Source organism: Mesoplodon densirostris, chromosome 19 (genome assembly GCF_025265405.1).
Source record: "Mesoplodon densirostris isolate mMesDen1 chromosome 19, mMesDen1 primary haplotype, whole genome shotgun sequence".
In the NCBI taxonomy this organism is placed as follows: Eukaryota; Metazoa; Chordata; class Mammalia; order Artiodactyla; family Ziphiidae; genus Mesoplodon; species Mesoplodon densirostris.
In genome coordinates, this window is record NC_082679.1 from 2,696,669 (window position 1) to 2,717,561 (window position 20,893).

Sequence of the window (20,893 nt, forward strand, 5' to 3'; positions counted from 1 at the left end):
GGGCTGGGCGGGTGCGAGTTCTGGGTCGCAAGGTCGGGGGGCTAAGGAGCGTGGCGACGCGAAAGGACGAGGCAGGAAGCAGCTGTCGCCCCGGCCCCCGCGGCGAGCAGTCCCAGGATGCTCCGCGCCGCACCGCGCCTGGCCCCGGACTCCATTTCACAGCAGCCACTGCGGCTGGCGCCGACAGCCTCCCCGAGCGCTTTGGCCCCTTTGTGAGTCCGCCCGTGGGGCCCGAGATCGAGTCCACGCCCCGGCCGCAGAGCGCTCGGCTCCCCGCCTCCGCGAACGGTGCGGACCCAAGTGCCGACTCTCGGGGAGAAGGCGGTGAGGAGCCCGGGCTGGGTGCGCGCGCCTGGGCAGGTCTGCCGGGCGGGAGCGAGCGTGTGAGGGGGCCTGTGACGGTGGGAGCCTGGGTCCGGTGTGTGTGACCGTGTTTGAACAGAGTGAAACCGTGTGACAGTGTGTGAGGCTGTGTGGGACCGAGGGAGAATGTGTGACAGTGAGAATGTGACGGTGAAACCGTGTCACTGTGTGTGACCGTGTATGGGACCGTATGTTACAGTGTCACTGTGTGTGTGACCTTGTGTATAGGGCTCTGTGCGACGGTGTGTGAACAATATTTGAGAATGTGTGTGACAATTTCTGTAACAGTGAACGTGCAACTGTGTGTTCATGTGAGACTGCTTGAGATTGTGTGACCCTAGGAGTGTGTGACAGTCTATGGCACCATGTGTCATCATGTCAGTGACTGTGTGACTCACTGCGAGGGGTGGGCAAGCTACAGCTTGGGAGCGTGTCCACAGTCTGCCAGGGGAGCTGCCAGCGTGAGGGATTGTGTGGTTTGTGTGGTGGCTGGGAGGCTGTGTGGATGCTTTGGGAGGCCAGTGGGCTCCAGGATTTGGGAGACTGTGGTAGCGGGAAGACCGAGATTGAGATGAAGGGGAAGAGATGGAGTTTACGGAGAGGAGAGAAGGGGAAGGGAAGAGAGCTGGAGAGGAGGAGAAAGCCTTGGGCCTGGAGAGCGGAAGGCTGAGCTGCTGGACCTTAGTCCTCTCTGGCACAGAAGGTCTCTCCGTCCCTCTCCTAGAGAGGAATCGAAGAGAAAAAAGGACGGGGAGACCTACTGTGTGCTACTTACGAAAATAAATGATTGAATGATATTTATTGCACACAAAGAACGTCCAGGGACTGTGCTAAATGCTTGATGTGGATCATCTTATGACCCTCCCAACCGTTGATAGAGGGTAGGTACCACTGTGTTGATGAGGAACTTGAGGTGTGGAGTGGGGGCTGCAGAGCCAGCTGAGTGGTGGATCAGGTGTCTGCGCTTCTGGTCCACACACCTGGTTGTTCTTACCACCGAGTTATGCTGCTTCTGAGATAATTTCTTTACTCTCCAAGGCAGTGAAGTTTAGTGGAAAATAATGAATGATTAAGGGGTTGCAGTGACTGTTTCTGCATATCCCTCCCCGCAGCCCCTTCTGAGGAAATTTCTCCGAAAAGTTGAGAGATTTGTTTTCAGGTGCATTTTATTATAAGCCAGGACCAGAAGCAGGATGTCCTTTTTGGTCCAGTGTCCTCCAGACCACATGATCCCTCTGATGCCTACTCTGTGTAAAGATGCTTTCTCTGAGGCATTCACTTTGTAGTTTTCTCTCTCATCTTTGTAGAAAGGGTGGGGAGATATTTCCTTTCAACGTCATCATCTGGTGGAAAGACTAACGAGTCAAACCTGGATCCAGTTGGGCTCAATTACTTAATTACCATGAGGCACTGGGTGATTTCACTGATGAATAGCCTCCATGTGTGAAGGGGGAAGTTATCCTTATTTGGCAGTGCCGTTCTGAAGAATAAATACTGTTACTTCTTATCAATATAAACGAGGTATCTTAAGCACAGAAAGTTTATGTTGCATATTGAGATCTAAAGCACGTGGGAGATTTAAGTGGAGTATAATCTTTAAAAATATTGAATCACTATGTTGAACACCTGAAACTAATATAACACTATAAATCAACTATACTTCCAAAAATAAAGTACACAGGTGAAAGAATTGTAAATTTAGATAGGAATGACCAAGGCAGTGACACCTCGTATCTGCTTCTGTGGTTGGGGCACAGAGAAGGAAAGGAGAGTATCTAGGTTGGTGATGCCGGGAGCTGAGGGCAGGCCCAGCGTTTCACGTTTCCTTTCTCCCTCTCCAGCTGTTTTCTCTGGACACTGCCCGTCTCCCAAAGAGAAGCCAGAAGGAGGAGGACGGAAGGGCTGTCCTCAATTCTTAAAGCCATGTCCCAGGTAAGGAAGCTTCTCTTCTCGCTTCTCTGAAATGCCTTGTTTTTCAGATTTTATGTGAACATTTTGCTTTTCTTCTGAAATTTCCCATTCTAAAATTCCATTAATTCAGTGACCTGGTCCTCATGTTCTCCAGCCTAGTAAAAGGAGGTCCCCCAAAGCCCACTGAGCCTCCTTTTTTTTTTCTCAGCCAGAATTTTCATCTTCATTCCAGAAACAGTTTAGCACTTCCTGTGGGTTAGGTGTTCTGTTGGGAGGTCTCAAGAGGCAAAAATACACTCCTTTGTGGAATCTGAAAGTCTTCCCTTGTAGGGAAGTGAAGTGATTCACTGAGGTCAAGGTGGGTGTTCAGATGTGACCAACAGTTTCCACAGACCTGGGTTTGAAAAGTAGACAGGGACTACTTGGGGAAGTCTTTGTTGTAGTATTGATACATGACAGGGTTGCTTGCTCAAGGTGATTTTGAGGAGTGGGATTTGTTGGGTCTTGAGTATTAAAGTGTGGGTCAGCTAGGGCAGGAGTGTTTTTCAGGCATTCTGCGGGCACTGAAGAGTAGGATTCCATGGGGGTAATGAGGTCCTGTTCTAGGGATATCCTGAGTTAGTAGCTGGTTACAGCTAGAATATTCTAGATCATGCAGTAAAGATTAGAGGAGTTAATATGGAAAAATAGGGAATTTTTTGAAAAAGGAGAATAATAGGGAGTATTGAATCTACATTAAAAAATGGCTATACACATCTGTAATAACAAATCGTAAATAGTAAATAACAAAAATAGTAAACAGTATACAATGAGAGCCAGAAGAAATAAATGAAAACATCAGCATATAATGTCCAGAAACAAATGCAAATATAAATAAGAATAGAAAATATTTATTCATTCACTGAATATGTAGTTATTAAAGACTTACTGTATATTATGTGCTGGCACTACTGTGGTGAAAAAAATACTGTCTTCATGGAATTTAATGTCTACTAGTTTGTTTATTACATAATAACGTAATGATGTTATTTTAAATCAGTGGAGAAGGGCTGGAGTATTCATTTAGAAAAAAATTTTCTTCCTCATACTTTGAGGTTAAATACATTTTGCAGGTTAAACATAAAAAAATAAAACCATACAAACTGCTACATCTTTTTCTTACATCTTAAGAAGATGACTCAGAAGCAGAAATCACCTGGAGAAGCACTGTGATGACTGATGATAAACGTGCTCTATGTTTGCACTGCCCAGTACAGAAGCAACTAGCCACATGTGGCTGTGGAGTGCTTGTATGTACTAGTGTGACTGAAGAACTGAATTTTAAATGTTAATTGATTTAGATTTAAATAACCACACGTGGCTAGTAGCTAGTGTATTAGACAGCAAAGATGGAGGTTCATAAAATGATAAAGCCAGGAAGAAAATTATGGGTGATCTTCTCTAAGACACTTGTTTTACAAATGAGGAAAAAGCCAAGGAAGGAAAGTGATGTATACACATCACTAGTTAGTGACTGTCAGATGTAGGAAGTTGTACTATATATTGAAGGTCAGTAACACAGATGATGGTGAGAGATTTAAAGAGGGTGGTAGAAAATAATGAAGGACTCTAGGGAGCAGTGTGCTCAGTGTGATGGAGCACATCATTTCACTCCTTTGCCCAGAAACTTTGTTTGCTTCCCATTTTACTTGGAATGAAATCCAGTTTCCTTACCTGAGCCTATAAGGTCCTACATGATCCAGCTCCTGACTACCCCAGACCTCATTTTCTACAAGTCTTTACTGCTCTCTGTTCCAGTCACATTGGTCAACTTGCTGTTCCTCAAATGTTCCAAGCTACTTTCTATTTCTGAACCTTTGCATTTGCTCCTCCCTCTTCTGTAATTCTCCCCTGGATGATGACATGGCTGGCTCTCCCACTTTATGTATTGATAGATTTTTGTTCAAAAATCACCTCTTTGTTAAGTTTTACGTTACTTTAAAAAAATAAATTTATTTATTTTTATTTATTTTTGGCTGTGTTGGGTCTTCATTGCTGCGTGTAGGCTTTCTCTAGTTGTGGCGAGCGGGGGCTACTCTCCATTGTGGTGCATGGGCTTCTCATTGCGGTGGCTTCTCTTGTCACAGAGCACAGGCTCTAGGTGTGTGGGCTTCAGTAGTTGTACCATGCAGGCTGAGTAGCTGTGGCGCACAGGCTTAGTTGCTCCACGGCATGTGGGATCTTCCCAAACCAGGGCTCGAACCCGTGTCCCCTGCATTGGCAGGCAGATTCTTAACCACTGCGCCACCAGGGAAGCCCTACATTACTTTATCTTACTTTATCTTACACAAACGCTCCTGTAACTTTCCTTGTTTTTTGTCATAGTATTTAATAGTACATGACACTGTATGACCATATGGGTTTTGGGGGTTTTTTTTAATCGGGGTATAGTTGCTTTACAATGTTGTGTTAGTTTCTCCTGTACAGCGAAGTGAATCAGCTATACGTATACATATATCCCCTCTTTTTTGGATTTCCTTCCCATTTAGGTAGCCACAGAGCACTGAGTAGAGGTCCCTGTGCTATACAGCAGGTTCTCATTAGTTATCTATTTTATACATATTAGTGTATATGTGTGTATGACCTTATGTTTAGTGTCTTTTCTCCTCTGTTAGAATATTAACTCCACAAAGGGAGGGGCTGTATTCTGTTCACCTTTGTATTCCCAACTCTTAGAACAAAATAGGTAGTAGGCATTCAGTAAATATTTGCCAAATTAATATATGAATCAACAAAGGAATGAATTTGTGAGACCAGGGCAGCAAGAGCCAGCAGGCAACCTCTTCTTTCCTGCCCCTGAATTGGTAATGGAAGAAGGAGAAGGCAGAGGATATGATGTGTAGAACAGACAAAGCCCATCAGCCCAAATGCCCTTTCTGGAATGCCACCCCAGGCCTCCTGAATCACAGTCTCTTGTGGTGCTCTAAAGATTATATTTAAAGTATGCCTCTTATAAACAGTATATAGTCTTTTTTTTTTCCTCCCCTGTGCTCACAGCCAGGCGCTTGGCCCAGTGTGCCTCCCAATCCCCTATGCCTCTCATGATCCTTTGTGCCTGCCCCCAAAAAAGGTTGGCTGGTTTTTAAAAATCCAGTCTGATAATCCTGGTCTTTTTAAGTAAGTGTTTAGTACATTTTCATTTAATGTATTATTAATATATTTGTGTTTAAGTATACCATGCTGCAATTTATTTTCTACTTATCCCATCTGTTCTTTCTTCCTTTATTTCTCCTTTTTTGCCTTCTTGTGGATAAATCAGGTTTTCCTAGTTATCTTGTTAATTATACATTACTTTTATTATTCTTTTAGTGGCCACTCTAGGATATGTACCATTGCTTCTTATGTAATGATCTTCTTTCTTCTTTCTGTAATCTTCCTTCTAAATAATTAGTATTCTTGCCACTTTCTGAATAAGGTAAGTCCCCTATTATTAGTAGATATAATAATATTTTGGAACTAAACACACTATGGGGGACTTACCTTATTCAGTTTGTAGTTAGTTTTGGGGCTGTTAATTTCTTCCTGTGTTTGTTTGGGTTTTTTTAAATATTTATTTATTTATTTTGCGGTATGCGGGCCTCTCACTGCTGTGGCCTCTTCCGTTGTGGAGCACAGGCTCCGGACACGCAGGCCCAGCGGCCACGGCTCATGGGCCCAGCCGCTTCGCAGCACGTGGGATCCTCCCGGACCGGGGCATGAACCTGCATCCCCTGCTTCGGCAGGCGGACCCCCAACCACTGTGCCACCAGGGAAGCCCTCTTCCTGTGTTTTGATGCTTCCATTTTCCTTTTATTTCCATTTTCTTTCTATGTGAAGAAACTTTATTAGTATTTTTTGACTACCAGTCAACACTTTACTCCCAGCCTGAATTATTTTTTCATTAAGTCCTATTCTGACTGGGTCAAAATAGTGTAAACTGTTTTCTGATGTTGAGTAAGTTTGGGAAATCCTAGTCTCAATGGAGAGAAAAACTTTTAGGAATATATTTTAAGAAAATAATTAGAGACCTCTGTAGCATCATAGTGAGAAATTAAGATTCATATAACTGAAAATAAGCAAGGGGATAGTAAATAAGATATCGCATATTTACATCATGTAATATCCATCTAACAAGTGATGTTATAAGAAAATGAATACGTATATATAATCAGACATGACTGTATAAGGAAACATTTGAACAAATATATAGTAACTAAATTTTGATTGCTTCTAGGTCGGGTGCCATGGTAGGTAGGTGCTGAGGGTTGAGGACTTCCAGTTTTTTACCTTAGAAAGGGAAAAAAATTCACTGACGGTAGAAATACCAGACTTTTTCGTTTTTGTTCTTTCAAGCCATCACCATATTTTATAATTTTTATTATTTTTTTTATTGACATAAAATTCGACATATTTTTAACTGACATTGATTTACAATCTTGTGTTAATTACTGCTGTACAGCAGAGTGATTAGTTATACATATATATTCTTTTTTTATCTTCTTTTCCATTACGGTTTATCACAGGATATCGAGTATAGTTCTCTGTGCTATACAGTAAGACTTTGTTGTTTATCCATCCTATATATAAAAGCTTACATCTGCTAACCCCAACCTCCCACTCCATCCCTCCCCCAACTGCCTCCCCCTTGGTGACCCTCAGTCTGTTCTCTATGTCTGTGATTCTGTTTCTGTTTCATAGGTAGGTTTATTTGTGTCATATTTTAGATTCCACATATAAGTGATATCATAGGGTATTTGTCTTTTTCTTTCTGAGTTACTTAGTATGATAATCTCTGCTTGCAACCATGTTGCTGCAAATGGCATTATTTCATTCTTTTTTATGGCTGAGTAGTACTTCAGTGTATATATGTACCACATCTTTATCCATTTATCTGTCGATGGACATTTAGGTTGTTTCCACATCCTGGCTATTGTAAACAGTGCTGCAGTGAACATTGGGGTGCATGTATCTTTTTGAATAATAGTTTTGTCTAGATATATGCCCAGTAGTGGGACTGCTGGATCATATGGTAATTCTATTTTTAGTTTTCTGAGGAACCTCCGTACTGTTCTCCATAGTGGCTGCACCAACTTACATTCCCACCAACAGTGCAGGAGGGTTCCCTTTTCTCCACACCCTCTCCAGCATTTGCTTTATAGACATTTTAATGATGGCCATTCTGACTGGCGTGAGGTGGTACCTCATTGTAGTTTTGATTTGCATTTCTCTAATAATTAGCAATGTTAAACATCTTTTCATGTGCCTATTAGCCATCTGTATTTCTTCTTTGGAGAAATGTCTAGGTCTTCTGCCCATTTTTCTGTTGGGTGGTTTGTTTTTTTGGGTTGTATGAGCTGTGTGTATAATTTGGAAATCAAGCCCTTGTTGGTCACATCATTTGCAAATATTTTCTCCCATTCTGTAGGTTGTCTTTCCATTTTGTTTATGGTTTCCTTTGCTGGGTAAAAACATGTAGGTTTGATTAGATCCCATTTATTTATTTTTGTTTTTATTTCTATTGCCATGGAACAGTGACCTAAGAAAACATTGGTACAATTTATGTCAGAGATTGTTTTGCCTGTGTTCTCTTCTAAGAGTTTTATGGTGTCATGTCTTATGTTTAAGTCTTTAAGCCATTTTGAGTTTATTTTTGTGTGTGATGGGAGGGTGTGTTCTAACTTCATTGATTTACATGCAGCTGTCCAGATTTCCCAGCACCACTTGTTGAAGAGAATGTCTTTTTCCCATTGTATATTCTTGCCTCCTCTGACAAAGATTAATTGACCATAGGTGTGTGGGTTTATTTCTGGGCTCTCTTCTGTTCCATTCATCCATATGTCTGTTTTACTGCCAGTACCACACTGTTTTGATTACTCTAGCTTTCTAATATTGTCTGAACTCTGGGAGGGTTATGACTTCTACTTTGTTCTTTTTCTTCAGGATTGCTTTGGCAATTCTAGGTCTTTTATGGTTCCACATGAATTTTAGGATTATTTTTTCTAGTTCTGTGAAAAATGTCATGGGTAATTTGATAACATATTAAATCTGTAGATTGCCTTGGGTAGTATGACCATTTTAACAACATTAGTTCTTCCAATCCAAAAGCATAGGATATCTTTCCATTTCTTTGAATCACCTCAGTTTCCTTTATCAGTGTTTTCTAGTTCTCAGCATATAAGTCTTTCATCTGCTTGGTGAGGTTTATTCCAAAGTAATTTATGTTTTGAGTTGCAATTTTAAAAGATTTTTTTTTTACATTCCCTTTCTCATATTTCATTGTTGGTGTAAAGAAATGCAACCGATTTCTGTACATTAATGTTGTATCCTGCTACCTTGCCAAATTCGTTTATCTGTTCTAGTAGTTTATGTGTGGGCTGTTTAGGGTTTTCTATATGTAGTATCATATCATCTGCATATAATGACAATTTTACCTCTTCCCTACCAATCTGGATATCTTTTTTTAAATTTTATTTATTTTTATTTTTGGCTGCACTGGGTCTTCGTTGCTGCACGCGGGCTTTCTCTAGTTGCGGCGAGCAGGGGCTTTGTTGTGGTGCGCGGGCTTCTCATTGTGGGGGCTTCTCTTGTTGTGGAGCACAGGCTCTAGGTACGTGGGCTTCAGTGTTTGTAGCACGCAGGCTCAGTAGTCGTGGCTGGCGGGCTCTAGAGTGCAGGCTCAGTAGTTGTGGCGCACAGGCTTAGCTGCTCTGCGGCATGTGGCATCTTCCCGGACCAGGGCTCGAACCCATGTCCTCTGCATTGGCAGGCGGATTCTTAACCACTGTGCCACCAGGGAAGCCCTAATCTGGGTATCTTTTATCTCTTTTTCTTATCTGATTGCTGCAGCTAGGACTTCCAATATTGTGTTGAATAGAAGAGGTGAGAGTGGGCATCCTTGTCTTGTTCCAGATTTTAGCAGGAATGCTTTCAGCTTTTCACTGTTGAGTATTATATTGGCTGTGGATTTATCATAAATAGCTTTTATTATCTTGAGGTATTTTCCCTCTATACCCGTTTTGGTAAGAGTTTTTGTCATGAATGGATGTTGAATTTGTCAAATGCCTTTTCTACATCTATTCAGAAGACCATGTGGATTTTGGCTTTTCTTTTATAATTGTTCATAGTATTCCCTTACAGTTTTTTGTATTTCTGTGGTGTCAGTTGTTATGTTTCCTTTTTCATTTCTTATTTTGTTTAATAAAATAAGTTCTCTCTTCCTCCTTGAAGAGCTTGGCGAGAGGTTTGTCAATGTTGTTTATCCTTTCAGAGAACCAGCTCTTAGTTTTATTGATTTTTTCTATTTTTTTAAATGTCTTTTATTTATTTCCTCTCTGATCTTTATTATTTCATTCTTTCTGCTGACTTTAGGTTTTGTTTGTTCTTTTTCTAATTCTTTGTGGTAGGTTAGGTTGTTTGAGATTTTTGTTTTTTGAGGAAAGCCTGTATTGCTATGAACTTCTAAGAACTGCTTTTGTTGCATTCCGTAGATTTTGTATGGTTGTGTTTTCATTGTCATTTGTCTCAAGGTATTTTTAAATCTCCTCTTTGATTTCCTCATTGACCCATTGGATTTGTAGTACCATGTTGTTTAGTCTCCATGTAATCATTTTTTTCTCATTTATTTTTCTGTGGTTAATTTCTAGTTCCATGCTGTTGTGGTCAGAAAAGATGCTTGAGATAATTTCTATACTCTTAAATTTGTTGAGGCTTGTTTTATGCCCTAGTATGTGGTCAGTTCTAGAGAATGTTCCACGTGCACTTGAAAAGGATGTGTATTCTGTTTTTTTTGGATGTAACGTACTGAAAATATCAAGTCTAGCTGTTCTGTTGTATCATTTAGTATCTCTGTTGTCTTATTGATTCTCTATCTGGAAGATCTGTCCATTGATGTGAGCGGGGTGTTAAAATCTATTATTATTGTAGTCTTCTCAATTTCTGCCTTTATTTCTTTTTCTTTTTTATAAATTTATTTATTATTTATTAGCTGCTTTGTGTCTTTGTTGCTGCACACGGGCTTTCTCTAGTTGCGGTGAGTAGGAACAGGGGCTACTCTTTGTTGCGGAGCATGGGCTCTAGGCACGCAGGCTTCAGTAGCTGTGGTGCATGGGCTTAGTAGTCATGGCTCTCAGGTTCTAGAGCACAGGCTCAGTATTTGTGGTGCATGGGCCTAGTTGCTTCATGGCATGTGGGATCTTCCTGGACCAGGGCTCAAACCCATGTCCCCTGCACTGGCAGGTGGATTCTTAACCACTGCACCATCAGGGAAGTCTCTCTCCGTATATTTCTGTTAGTATTTGTTTTACGTACATGGGTGTTCCTATATTAGGTGCATATATGTTGACGTAAAATCCTCTTGTATTGATCCTTTTTTCATTATATAGTATCCTTCTTTATCTTTCTTTATGGCTTTTGTCTTAAAGTCTATTTAGTCTGATATGAGTATTGCAACCCCACTTTCTTGTCATTTCCCTTTGCATGAAATATCTTTTTCCATCCCCTCACTTTCAATCTCTATGTGTCCTTTGCCCTAAAGTGGGTCTCTTGTAGGCAGCATATTGTAGGCTCTTGTTTTTTTTTTCCCAATCTGCCACTCTGTGTCTTTTGATTGGAGGATTTAGTCCATTGACAGTTAAGGTAATTACTGATAGATATGTATTTATTGCCATTTTAAACCTTGTTTTCCTGTTGATTTTATATTTCTTCTTTGTCCCTTATTTTTCCTTTTGTGGTTTCATGATTTTGATATTATACTTATGTTCTCTTCTTTTTGGTTTTTGTGAATCTACTGTATGTTTTTGATTTGTGGTTACCCTATTTTTCAAGAATGTTAACCTCTTCCTATATGCTTGCCTTAGACTGGTAGTTATATAGGCTGAAACACATTCATTCTAGGAAAGAAAAAGAATCTACACTTTTTTACTCTCCTCCCCCACATTTTATGATTTTTTTTTTTTTTTTTCGGTACGCGGGCCTCTCACTGCTGTGGCCTCTCCCGTTGCGGAGCACAGGCTCCGGACGCGCAGGCTCAGCGGCCACAGCTCACGGGCCCGGCCGCTCCACAGCATGTGGGATCTTCCCGGACTGGGGCATGAACCCGTGTCCCCTGCGTCAGCAGGCGGACTCTCAACCACTGCGCCACCAGGGAAGCCCACATTTTATGATTTTGATGTCCTGTTTTACATCTTGTTCATCCTTTTGCTGTTCATTGTGGTTACCATCATTTTCACACCAATTTTTGGATTTTTTTTCTTTAGTCTGTGTCCTGGATTTAAATTTAAAGTAAATTTAAGTAATTTACTTTCCAACTGTGATTTTTTTTTCTTTCCTATAGATTCTTACTTCTTTTCTATTTAGAGAAGACCTTTCAATATTTCCTTTAGGATAGATTTAGTATTTTAGTTTTTGCGTGTCTGAGAAATTCTTTATCTCTCTTTCTATTCTAAATGATAATCTTGCTAGGTAGAGTATCCTAGGTTGCATATTTTTCCCTTTCAGGACTTTGAATATATCTTGCCACTCCCTTCTGGCCTGCAGCATTTCTGTAGAGAAATCACCTGATAGCCTTATGGGGGTTTCCTGGTAATGAACTCTTTGTTTTCCTCTTGCTGCCTTTAGAATTCTCTCTTTAACTTTTGCTGTTTTTATTGTAATATGTCTTGCTGTAGGTATGTTTCGGTTTATCTTATTTGGGACCCTCTGTGCTTCCTGTACCTAGATATGTGTTTCCTTCTTTAGGTTTGGGATTTTTTTTTTTTTTTTTTTTTTTTTTTTTGCGGTATGCGGGCCTCTCACTGTTGTGGCCTCTCACGTTGTGGAACACAGGCTCCGGATGCGCAGGCTCAGCGGCAGTGGCTCACAGGCCTAGCCGCTCTGCGGCATGTGGGATCTTCCCGGACTGGGGCACGAACCCATGTCCCCTGCATCGGGAGGCGGACTCTCAACCACTGCGCCACCAGGGAAGCCCCATTGGGAATTTTTCAGACATAATTTTTTCAAATTCGTTTTCGATCCCCTTTTCTCTTTCTTCTCCTTCTGGAATCCCCATTATGTATAGATTGGCATGGTTTATATTATCCCATAGGTCTCTTATATTGCTTTCATTTTTTTTCATTTGGCTTTCTGTCTGCTGTCCTTGTTGGGTGATTTCCATTTTTCTATGTTCCAGGTCACTTATTCATTCTTCTGCATCATTCATTCTGCTATTCATTGCCCTTAGCTTTCATCTCTGCAGATGAGTTTTCTAATTTTTTGTGGTTCCTCTTTATAGTTTCTAGTTCCCTTTTACAGTACTGTGCATTTATGTTGATAGCTTTTCTTACTCCTCCACTATTTTCATTATATTCTTTTTGAAATCAGTGTCTATTAGAATGAAGAGGTCTGTTTCACTGTTTGTTCTTTCAGGGGAAAGGAAAACCACTGGGAGTGGTTTCTCTGCTGTTTACCAACCAGTGTGGAAGGATTTCAATATTTGACAAGTCAGTTCAGCTGTTTAGGGCATCTACATATCAGCTCAACTTAAGAGTAGATTTTGCTCTGTGACATGCCAAACCTGTGAAGCATATACCAAATCAGACAGCAAGCCTTGATAAGTCTGAAGCAGATTTACCACATTAGGAAGAATGCCCATTTTCAATTTCTAGGGAGCAGACTAGGTCATCTTCCATTCTATAAAGATCCTTAATATAACATACAGTGGTATTTAAAGAGCTATGTTTTAACATTTAAAAAACTGTTGCTCATTAGATGTGCACAATTGGGTATGTTCCTCTAGTGAGAGTTGTAGGTATTTTTTGATGCACTTCATTATCACGTTTGAAATGTTCACTCTTTAACTTAATTAGTAGTGCTTAAAATTACTATTATTTTGTCTTTTAGGTAGCATGATAAGTTACCAGCTGTCTTTGAAGCTTAGTGATGTTGTCAGAGCTGTTATGTAACCTTTTGTTGTCCCTGATTGTTCTCTGTAATGGCATATATTGTTTAAGTTATATTTTTGCACCATAAAACTTCACTGTTTCTATTATATTTGTATTTAATTTTAGAAAAACAGTTATAAGCATCAAATATATTTTAATATATACCTTATTGATATAGCTGGAACATTGACCATTCCATTGTAGCATTTGGGAAAATGCTGGTTTAGACCATGTACGTCCTGTAAGGCATAACTCATGTTTCTGCCTCCTCTTTGAAGCCTTTTTCACTGCCCCAGTCTGTCCTTATTTTCCATATTGAGAAATGCTCTAGCATTTAGTATGAATAACATTTTGCACTTGATTGTTTACAGTGTTCTGTTATTGCCAATTTTTGTGTGTATCTTTTCTCCATCAGTAGAGACTCTGAAATTGTATACTTTCCATGACAGAATATCAACACTAAGCACAGAGAAGCTGTCTAGCAATTACTTGACATGTGTTGCTCAGAACTCAAGATACTGACAGAAAATTTCACTACCTGTAGTATTTCTCTCCAGAAGTATAGAGAATTCAACTTTTTAAACTATGCTCATGTGAGGGTAAGAACACTAGTTGAGCAAGAATATGTTTATGTCATTTCAGGATTTGGTGACATTTGGGGATGTGGCTGTAGATTTCTCTCAAGAGGAGTGGGAATGGCTGAACCCTGCTCAGAGGAATTTGTACAGGAAAGTGATGTTGCAGAACTATAGGAGCCTGGTATCACTGGGTAAGGAGGTCTCCCTGTAATTTAGAATCTGCACGTAGGGCTGCTTTCCAATGTAATGTTTGGGAAACCTCTGATATAGTTTGCTAAATTTCTGATTTTTGTGCTCCCCCAAATAAATTTAGTTTTGTAGAATTGGCAGCTTCATTAGACTGTCCATGCAACTTCATCTTCCCCATTCTTCAGAATCCTTCACCTCTTCCTCAGCTCCCTTCTATAATGGCCTCACCTTCCTGATGACCAAGCAACTTGATCTGATTTATGGGCCTGGCTAATTCCCCTTTTATTTCTTGTAAGCAGGAGTTTCAGTTTCTAAGCCAGATGTGATCTCATTATTGGAGCAAGGAAAAGAGCCCTGGATGGTGAAGAAGGAGGGGACAAGAGGAGCATGCCCTGGTGAGTGAGAGAGAACTAGGGAGGCAGAGACCATTGCAAGGAAAAGCTCAGCTATTGTGAAAGTTCCAGCTCATAGTTGATGTTTCCTGGGTAGCCTGAAAAGGCTCAAGGCCTGGGAAGAAACACTGAGGTGTGTCTAGCGTGAGTTTCCCAACCTAACTCTCCTTACACATCATGTGTGTATATTTTCTCTCACACATAACTGTCTTCTCTGATAACATTTTCTTATTCTCTGGATGCAGATGTCACAGTTATCTCCTTGTCCTTGCTTTTTAGTTTTACACACGTTGCTCCATACTATGTTTAAAAATCCAGACACAGCAATGCATATTTTTTCCTTTTTGGTCACTCATTCCTTTCAGATAGAAGGATTGATTCATTTACTTATTCACTTGATTCACTGAATTTCTACTTTCATAAAATCATTCTGCACAATTTTTAGGATTATTCAGAGGTTTATAAACCATCAAAGAAAAAATAAAGCATTTCCAGTTGTATTTTCAAGTCTGGGTAACTGGGAAATGATAGCATTTAATAGAAACAAGTCAGAAGAAAGAACAGGTTGGTAGAGGAAAAGATGAATTTGGCTTGGGACAATAAGAGACTAATTTTTAAGAGATGGGGAGATTGCCAAGGGAAGATATGCAATGTATGATTGGAGGGAGATGGAGGCTAAGAAAAAAAAGTCTGATTTAGAGATGTTAGTGTGAAGGAATGAGGTCATAGTCTTAGAGTTTGAGAGAAAAGTCCTGGTACTGGGGCCTTTGTGGGGAAGTGGACCTTTGACAACTTTCTCAATGTCTTCTCTGGTAAATAACCTCCCTATAGTTTTTTCCTTGGGTTAAATTATATAAATATTAATTTTTCTAGTTAGTTACCCTTTTCATTTAGATTACAGATTTATTTCTATGAACCCGAGCAATAATCGCTTATAATTGTTTTTCTTTTATATCTAGTAATTTCCAGTTTTAATTTATTTTACATAGCAGTTCTTTTTTTAGAAGTTGTTTGGTACTCATTAGTCAATTTTATTAATTTTTATTTATTTTTAAAATCCAGCTTTTGGACGTATCTGTTAAATATAAAATATAGTGTCATCATTCTTCTCTTTTCTAATTCTCTATTTTCTGCTTTTCTCTTTACTAATTGTTTCTAATTTCCTTAGGTTTATTTTGTTTTCCATTTTGCTGAAAAAAATTATTAATTTCATTTTCTCATTCACTAATGACATTATTAGGAGTTTTAATTTTCCTCTGAATATAGCTTTAGGTGACTTCCATAGATTCTGATATGTAGTTGTTTTTATTTCCATTTCCTAGACAACCTATTTTTTTTTAAAAATTCCCTTTTACACAAGAGTTGTTTAAAAGAAAGTTTTCTTGTTTTATTGTATCTTGATCAAATTGTTTTATCATATTTGATCAGGATAGTAATTCGTACTAATTCTACTCTCTAACGATTGGAGGATTTTATATGTCCTAATATAGCATTAGTTTTCTTTAACGGTTCCATAGGCTCCAAGGTATAGTCTCTATTTTCAGTGTAAAGAGCTTATTACATGAGTTTCTTTTTATTATGTTACTAAAGTCTCTCTTTACTTAATCTTTCTTGATTCCATCTATAACTTTTTCTTTCTTATTTATTTTTCGCTGCATTGGGTCTTAGTTGTGGCACGTGGGATCTTTTGTTATTGCACACAGGCTCTTCATTGTGGTGCTTGGGTCTCTAGTTGTGGCATGCAGGCTTCAGAGCACATAGGCTTTCTAGTTGTGGCACATGGGCTCAGCAGTTGTGGCATGCAGGCTCCAGAGTGCATGGGCTCTGTAGTTGTGGCACACAGGCTCTGTAGTTGTGGCACGCAGGCTCAGCAGCCGCGCAGCATGTGGGATCTTAGTTCCCCAACCAGGAACTAAGAAGGCGGATTCTTTACCACTGGACCACCAGGGAAGTCCCTCTAATTTTTTCTTAATAACTTTAATTATTTACATACAGTAAATTGCATTCATATAAATTACACGTGATGAGTTCTGACAGTTGTATAAGTACATGAAACCATCACCACAATCAAGACATAAAACGTTTCCGTCACCCCAAAAGATAGCTTGTACCTCTTTGCAGTTCATTCTTCTTCACTCCTGGTTCAAACACTAATCTGATATTTGTCATTTTAGATTACTTTGCATTTAAACTAAATGGAATCATACTGTTATGTGTGGCTTATTTTGTCATCAAAATTATTTTGAAAATCATAGTTTCATATATAACTTACTCCTTTTGTTTCTGAGTAGCAGTCTATTGTATAGATGTTCCACAATTTTTCTATTCACCTGTTGATGCACATTTGGGTTGTTTGCAGTTTGGGGCTATATGAAGTGGTCATATACAGGACTTAGTGTGGACATATGTTTTCATTTCTCAGGTAAATATCTAAAAGTGGAAAAACTGAGTCATATGACAGGAATATGTTTAAATTTTTAAGAAACTGCCAGATAGTTTTCCAAAGAGATTGTATCATTTTCATTCCCACCAGCACTGTAGAAGAGTTCCAGTTGCTCTATATCCTCACCATATCTTGGTGAGGTTTTTTTCTTTTTTTAAATAATTTTATTGAAGTATAGTTGATTTACAATGTTGTGTTAATGTTTGCTGTGCAGCAAAGTGAATCAGTTACATAATATATATTCTTTTCCATTATGGTTTATCACAGGATATTGAATATAGTTTCCTGTGCTACACAGTAGGACCTTGTTATTTATCCATCCTATATATTGATATAGGACTTTGCATCTGCTAATCCCAAAATCCCAATTCTTCTCTCTCCCACCCCTCCTGCCCCTTGGCAAACACAAGTCTGTTCTCTAGATGAGTCTGTTTCTGTTTTGCAAATATATTCATTTGTATTGTATTTTAGATTCCACATATAAGTGATATCATATGGTATTTGTCTTTCTCTTTCTGACTGACTTGGCTTAGTATGATGATCTCTAGGTCCATCCATGTGCTGCAGATGGCATTATTTTATTCTTTTTTATAGCTGAATAATATTCCAGTGTGTGTATGTATGTATATATATGTGTGTGTATATGTATATATATACACACACATATGTACCATATCTCCTTTATCCATTCACCTGTTGATGGACATTTAGGTTGTTTCCATGTCTTGGCTACTGTACATAGTGCTGCTATGAACATAGTGGTGCATGTATCTTTTTGAATTATAGTTATGTCTGGATATATGCCCAGGAGTGGGATTTCTGGATCATATGGCAAGTCTAGTGTTTTGAGGAACCTCCATACTGTTTTCCATAGAGGCTGCATCAATTTACATTCCCACCAACAATGTAGGAGGGTTCCCTTTATGGTGAGCTATTTTTAGTTTTGTCCATTCTAATGATTGTTATGGTATATCTCGTGGCTTTATTATGTATTTATCTGATGACTAATGATGTTGAGGATCTTTTCATGTGCTTATTGGCCATTCATGTATCTATTGTGAAGTATCTGTTCAAATCTTTTGCCCATGTTTCATTAGGTTGGTTTATTATTACTGTAAAAGTCCTTAATACTGGCATGCTTCACTTTACTGTACTTCGCAGATATTTCACTTTTTACAAATTGAAGGTTTGTGGTGACCCTGCATTGTCAGATGATGGTTAGTATTTTTTGGCAATAAAGTGCTTTTTAATTAAGGTATGTAAATTGATTTTTTTAAGACTTAATGCTATTGCACACTTAATAGACTACAGTATAGTGTAAACATAACTCTTACATGCACTGGGAAACCAAAAAATTCGTGTGACTCGCTTTATTGCAATATTCATTTTATTGGGGTGGTCTCAAACTGAACCCGTGATGCCTGTATAGTCCTGATACAAATTCTTTGTCATTTATGTGTATTGAGATATACGTACCAATTGTGACTTGTATTTTTATTTTCCTACTACTGTCTTTTGAACATCCAAAGTTTTCAATATTTGTGAAGTCCAAATTATTGCCTTGGTTTGTCTTTTTCGTGTCATATCTAAGAAAGTCTCACTACCCACAGGTCACAAACATTTTCTTCTGTGTTTTCACCTAGGAATGTTATCATTTTGGCTTTATATTTTGGTATATGTTCCACTGAGCTAATTTTTGTGTCTTGTGTGAGGTAAAGGTTGAAGTTCTTTTTTTTTCCCCCCAATTTGTATATATAGTTTCTCCAGTACCCTTTCTTTTAAAGACTTTCCCTTCCCCATTATATTGTCTTGTTGGTACCTTTACTGAAAATCATTTGACCATATATGCATGCATTAAGTTCTAAATTCTGTCCTTTCACCAGTACCACACTGTCTTCGTTACTGTAGCTTTATAGTAAATTTTGATATCAGTTCAATTTGTAAAATCACTTTGACTATTTTAATAGATCATTTGCAATTCCATATAAATTCTAGGATGAAGTTGAGAATTTCTACCCAGAAATCCTGCTGGGGTTTTGGTTGGGACTGTGTTGAATCTATGTATCAGTTTGGAGAGAACTGACATCCTAATATCATTTTTTTTCAATTCCTGAGTATTGTTTATTTAGCCATTTTTTACAGTCTTAATTTCTCTTAGCAGTCTTAGTTTCTCTTAGCAGTGTTTTGTTATATCCAGTGTAGTGGTCTTATATTTTTAAGTATTATATTTATATAGCTATATATAAATATATATATATACTTACATCTAAAATTTTTTTTTCCTGGGTCTTTTATGTTTTTTGTGCTGTTATATTAAAAAGACCATTTTCCAATTGTTTGCTGCTAGTATGTAAAAATGTAAATGGATTTTTTTTTTTTTTTTTTTTCTTTTTGCGGTATGTGGGCCTCTCACTGTTGTGGCCTCTCCCGTTGCGGAGCACAGGCTCCGGATGCGCAGGCCCAGCGGCCATGGCTCACGGGCCCAGCCGCTCCGCGGCATATGGGATCCTCCCAGACCGGGGCACGAACCCGTATCCCCTGCATCGGCAGGCGGACTCCCAACCACTCGCGCCACCAGGGAGGCCCTGGATTTTTTAAATTTATTTTTTTATTAAAGTATAGTTCATTTACAATGTTAGACTTTTATATTAACTTTACATCTTTTGACCTTGCTGGATTGATTTAGCAGCTGTTCTAGTAGTTGTTTTGTAAGTTCCTGAGGATTTTCTGCATGAACAGTCATTTTTTTCTGCAAATAGTTTTATTTTTTCCTTTCTGATCTTTATATGTCTTCTTTTTCTTGACTTATTGTAATAGCTAGGACCTCCTGTAAAATGTTGAATAGAATTGGTAAGAGCATATATACTTGCATTGTTGTAAGGGGAAATGTATTCACTCTTTCACCATTAAGTTGATGTTAGTTACAGATTTTTCATAGATGACCTTTATCAGCTTGAGGAATTTCCTTTCTGTTCCTGGTTTGCTGAGAATTTTTATAATAAACAGGTGTTGAATTTTTTTTTTTTTTTTGTGGTATGCAGGCCTCTCACTGTTGTGGCCTCTCCCGTTGCAGAGCACAGGCTCTGGACACACAGGCTCAGTGGCCATGGTGCACAGGCCCAGCCGCTCTGGGGCATGTGGGATCTTCCCAGACCAGGGCACAAACCCGTGTCCCCTGCCATCGGCAGGCAGACTCTCAACCACTGTGCCACCAGGGAAGCCCTACAGGTGTTGAATTTAGTAAAATACTTTTATATCTATTGAAATGATATGATTTTCCTTTTTAAAATCTGTTAATGTTGTGAATTACATTGATTTTCATATATTAAACCAACCTTGCATTCATGGGACAAACTCCACTTGGTTATGATTATGCCTTCATATTTTCCTGGATTTTATTTGCCATAATTTTATATAAGCTTTACATTTATGTTCATGTGCTACATTGCCTTTTGTAAATCATAATAGGACTTCTGGTTTTACTATAAATAAGGTGAGAAACCATTGGAAAGTCTTGAACAGAATAATAGGTAATTTGATTTGGGAATGAAAAGGGTAAGGCAAATTAAAGCCAATGGCAGGTTAATAAAACCAAGAAATTTGATACAAAATTACTTCTATATGAAGGCATCTTAGCTTGAGTATCAATTGAAAACTTACATTTGGTTGGAACATATCACATAGAAAATGATATTCAGGAAGACTGCTTCCAGGCTGCAAAAGTTTAACCATGGAGTTTTATGTACAGCCTATGGTAATTAATGGTACCGGGAGTTTTTTTAGCCACACTGACATGAAATTGGTTTTTTAAAGGTAATGAACTTAGCTTGAATGCAGGAGAACTAGCAGCAAGAGAGGAAGGGTGTTTGCAGACTGTTACATTAATATATATATAAAAAGATTATTATGATTTTTCTGATAGTTACCTTAATAGTTATGCATTATTTTCTTAAAATTTTCCTTCATTCTCATTCTCTATAATCTCATGATTAGACTGCATTTAACAGCTGTTAAATCCTTGAACTTCTTATGTAGTTCATTCACCAATTTGTGCTTTAGAGGTTCTTCTTTTCTAATGCATAA

At 38.7% G+C, this 20,893-nt stretch overlaps 1 protein-coding gene and 1 long non-coding RNA gene across 4 annotated transcripts in view; one reads left to right on the forward strand and one right to left on the reverse strand.

The window, feature by feature from the left end:
• The first annotated feature begins 41 nt into the window (after window positions 1-41).
• ZNF583 (zinc finger protein 583) overlaps window positions 42-20,893 on the forward strand; it is a 23,084-nt gene continuing 2,232 nt past the window's right edge. The window contains exons 1-4 of one of the 3 annotated variants that reach the window (XM_060084333.1): window positions 42-324; window positions 2,205-2,295; window positions 13,851-13,977; window positions 14,275-14,370. In XM_060084333.1, coding sequence (XP_059940316.1) covers window positions 2,287-2,295; window positions 13,851-13,977; window positions 14,275-14,370 — 232 coding nt within the window. In that variant the 5' untranslated portion in view covers window positions 42-324; window positions 2,205-2,286. Of the gene's footprint in view, window positions 325-2,204; window positions 2,296-13,838; window positions 13,978-14,274; window positions 14,371-20,893 lie in introns of those variants that run through there. The other 2 variants (XM_060084334.1, XM_060084332.1) reach the window with 2 other exon arrangements.
• The window catches only part of LOC132480276 (uncharacterized), a 19,560-nt gene continuing 19,108 nt past the window's right edge, over window positions 20,442-20,893 (reverse strand). Inside the window, exon 5 of the long non-coding RNA XR_009530626.1 lies at window positions 20,442-20,882. This is a non-coding gene — a long non-coding RNA (uncharacterized LOC132480276). The remainder of the gene's footprint in view (window positions 20,883-20,893) is intronic.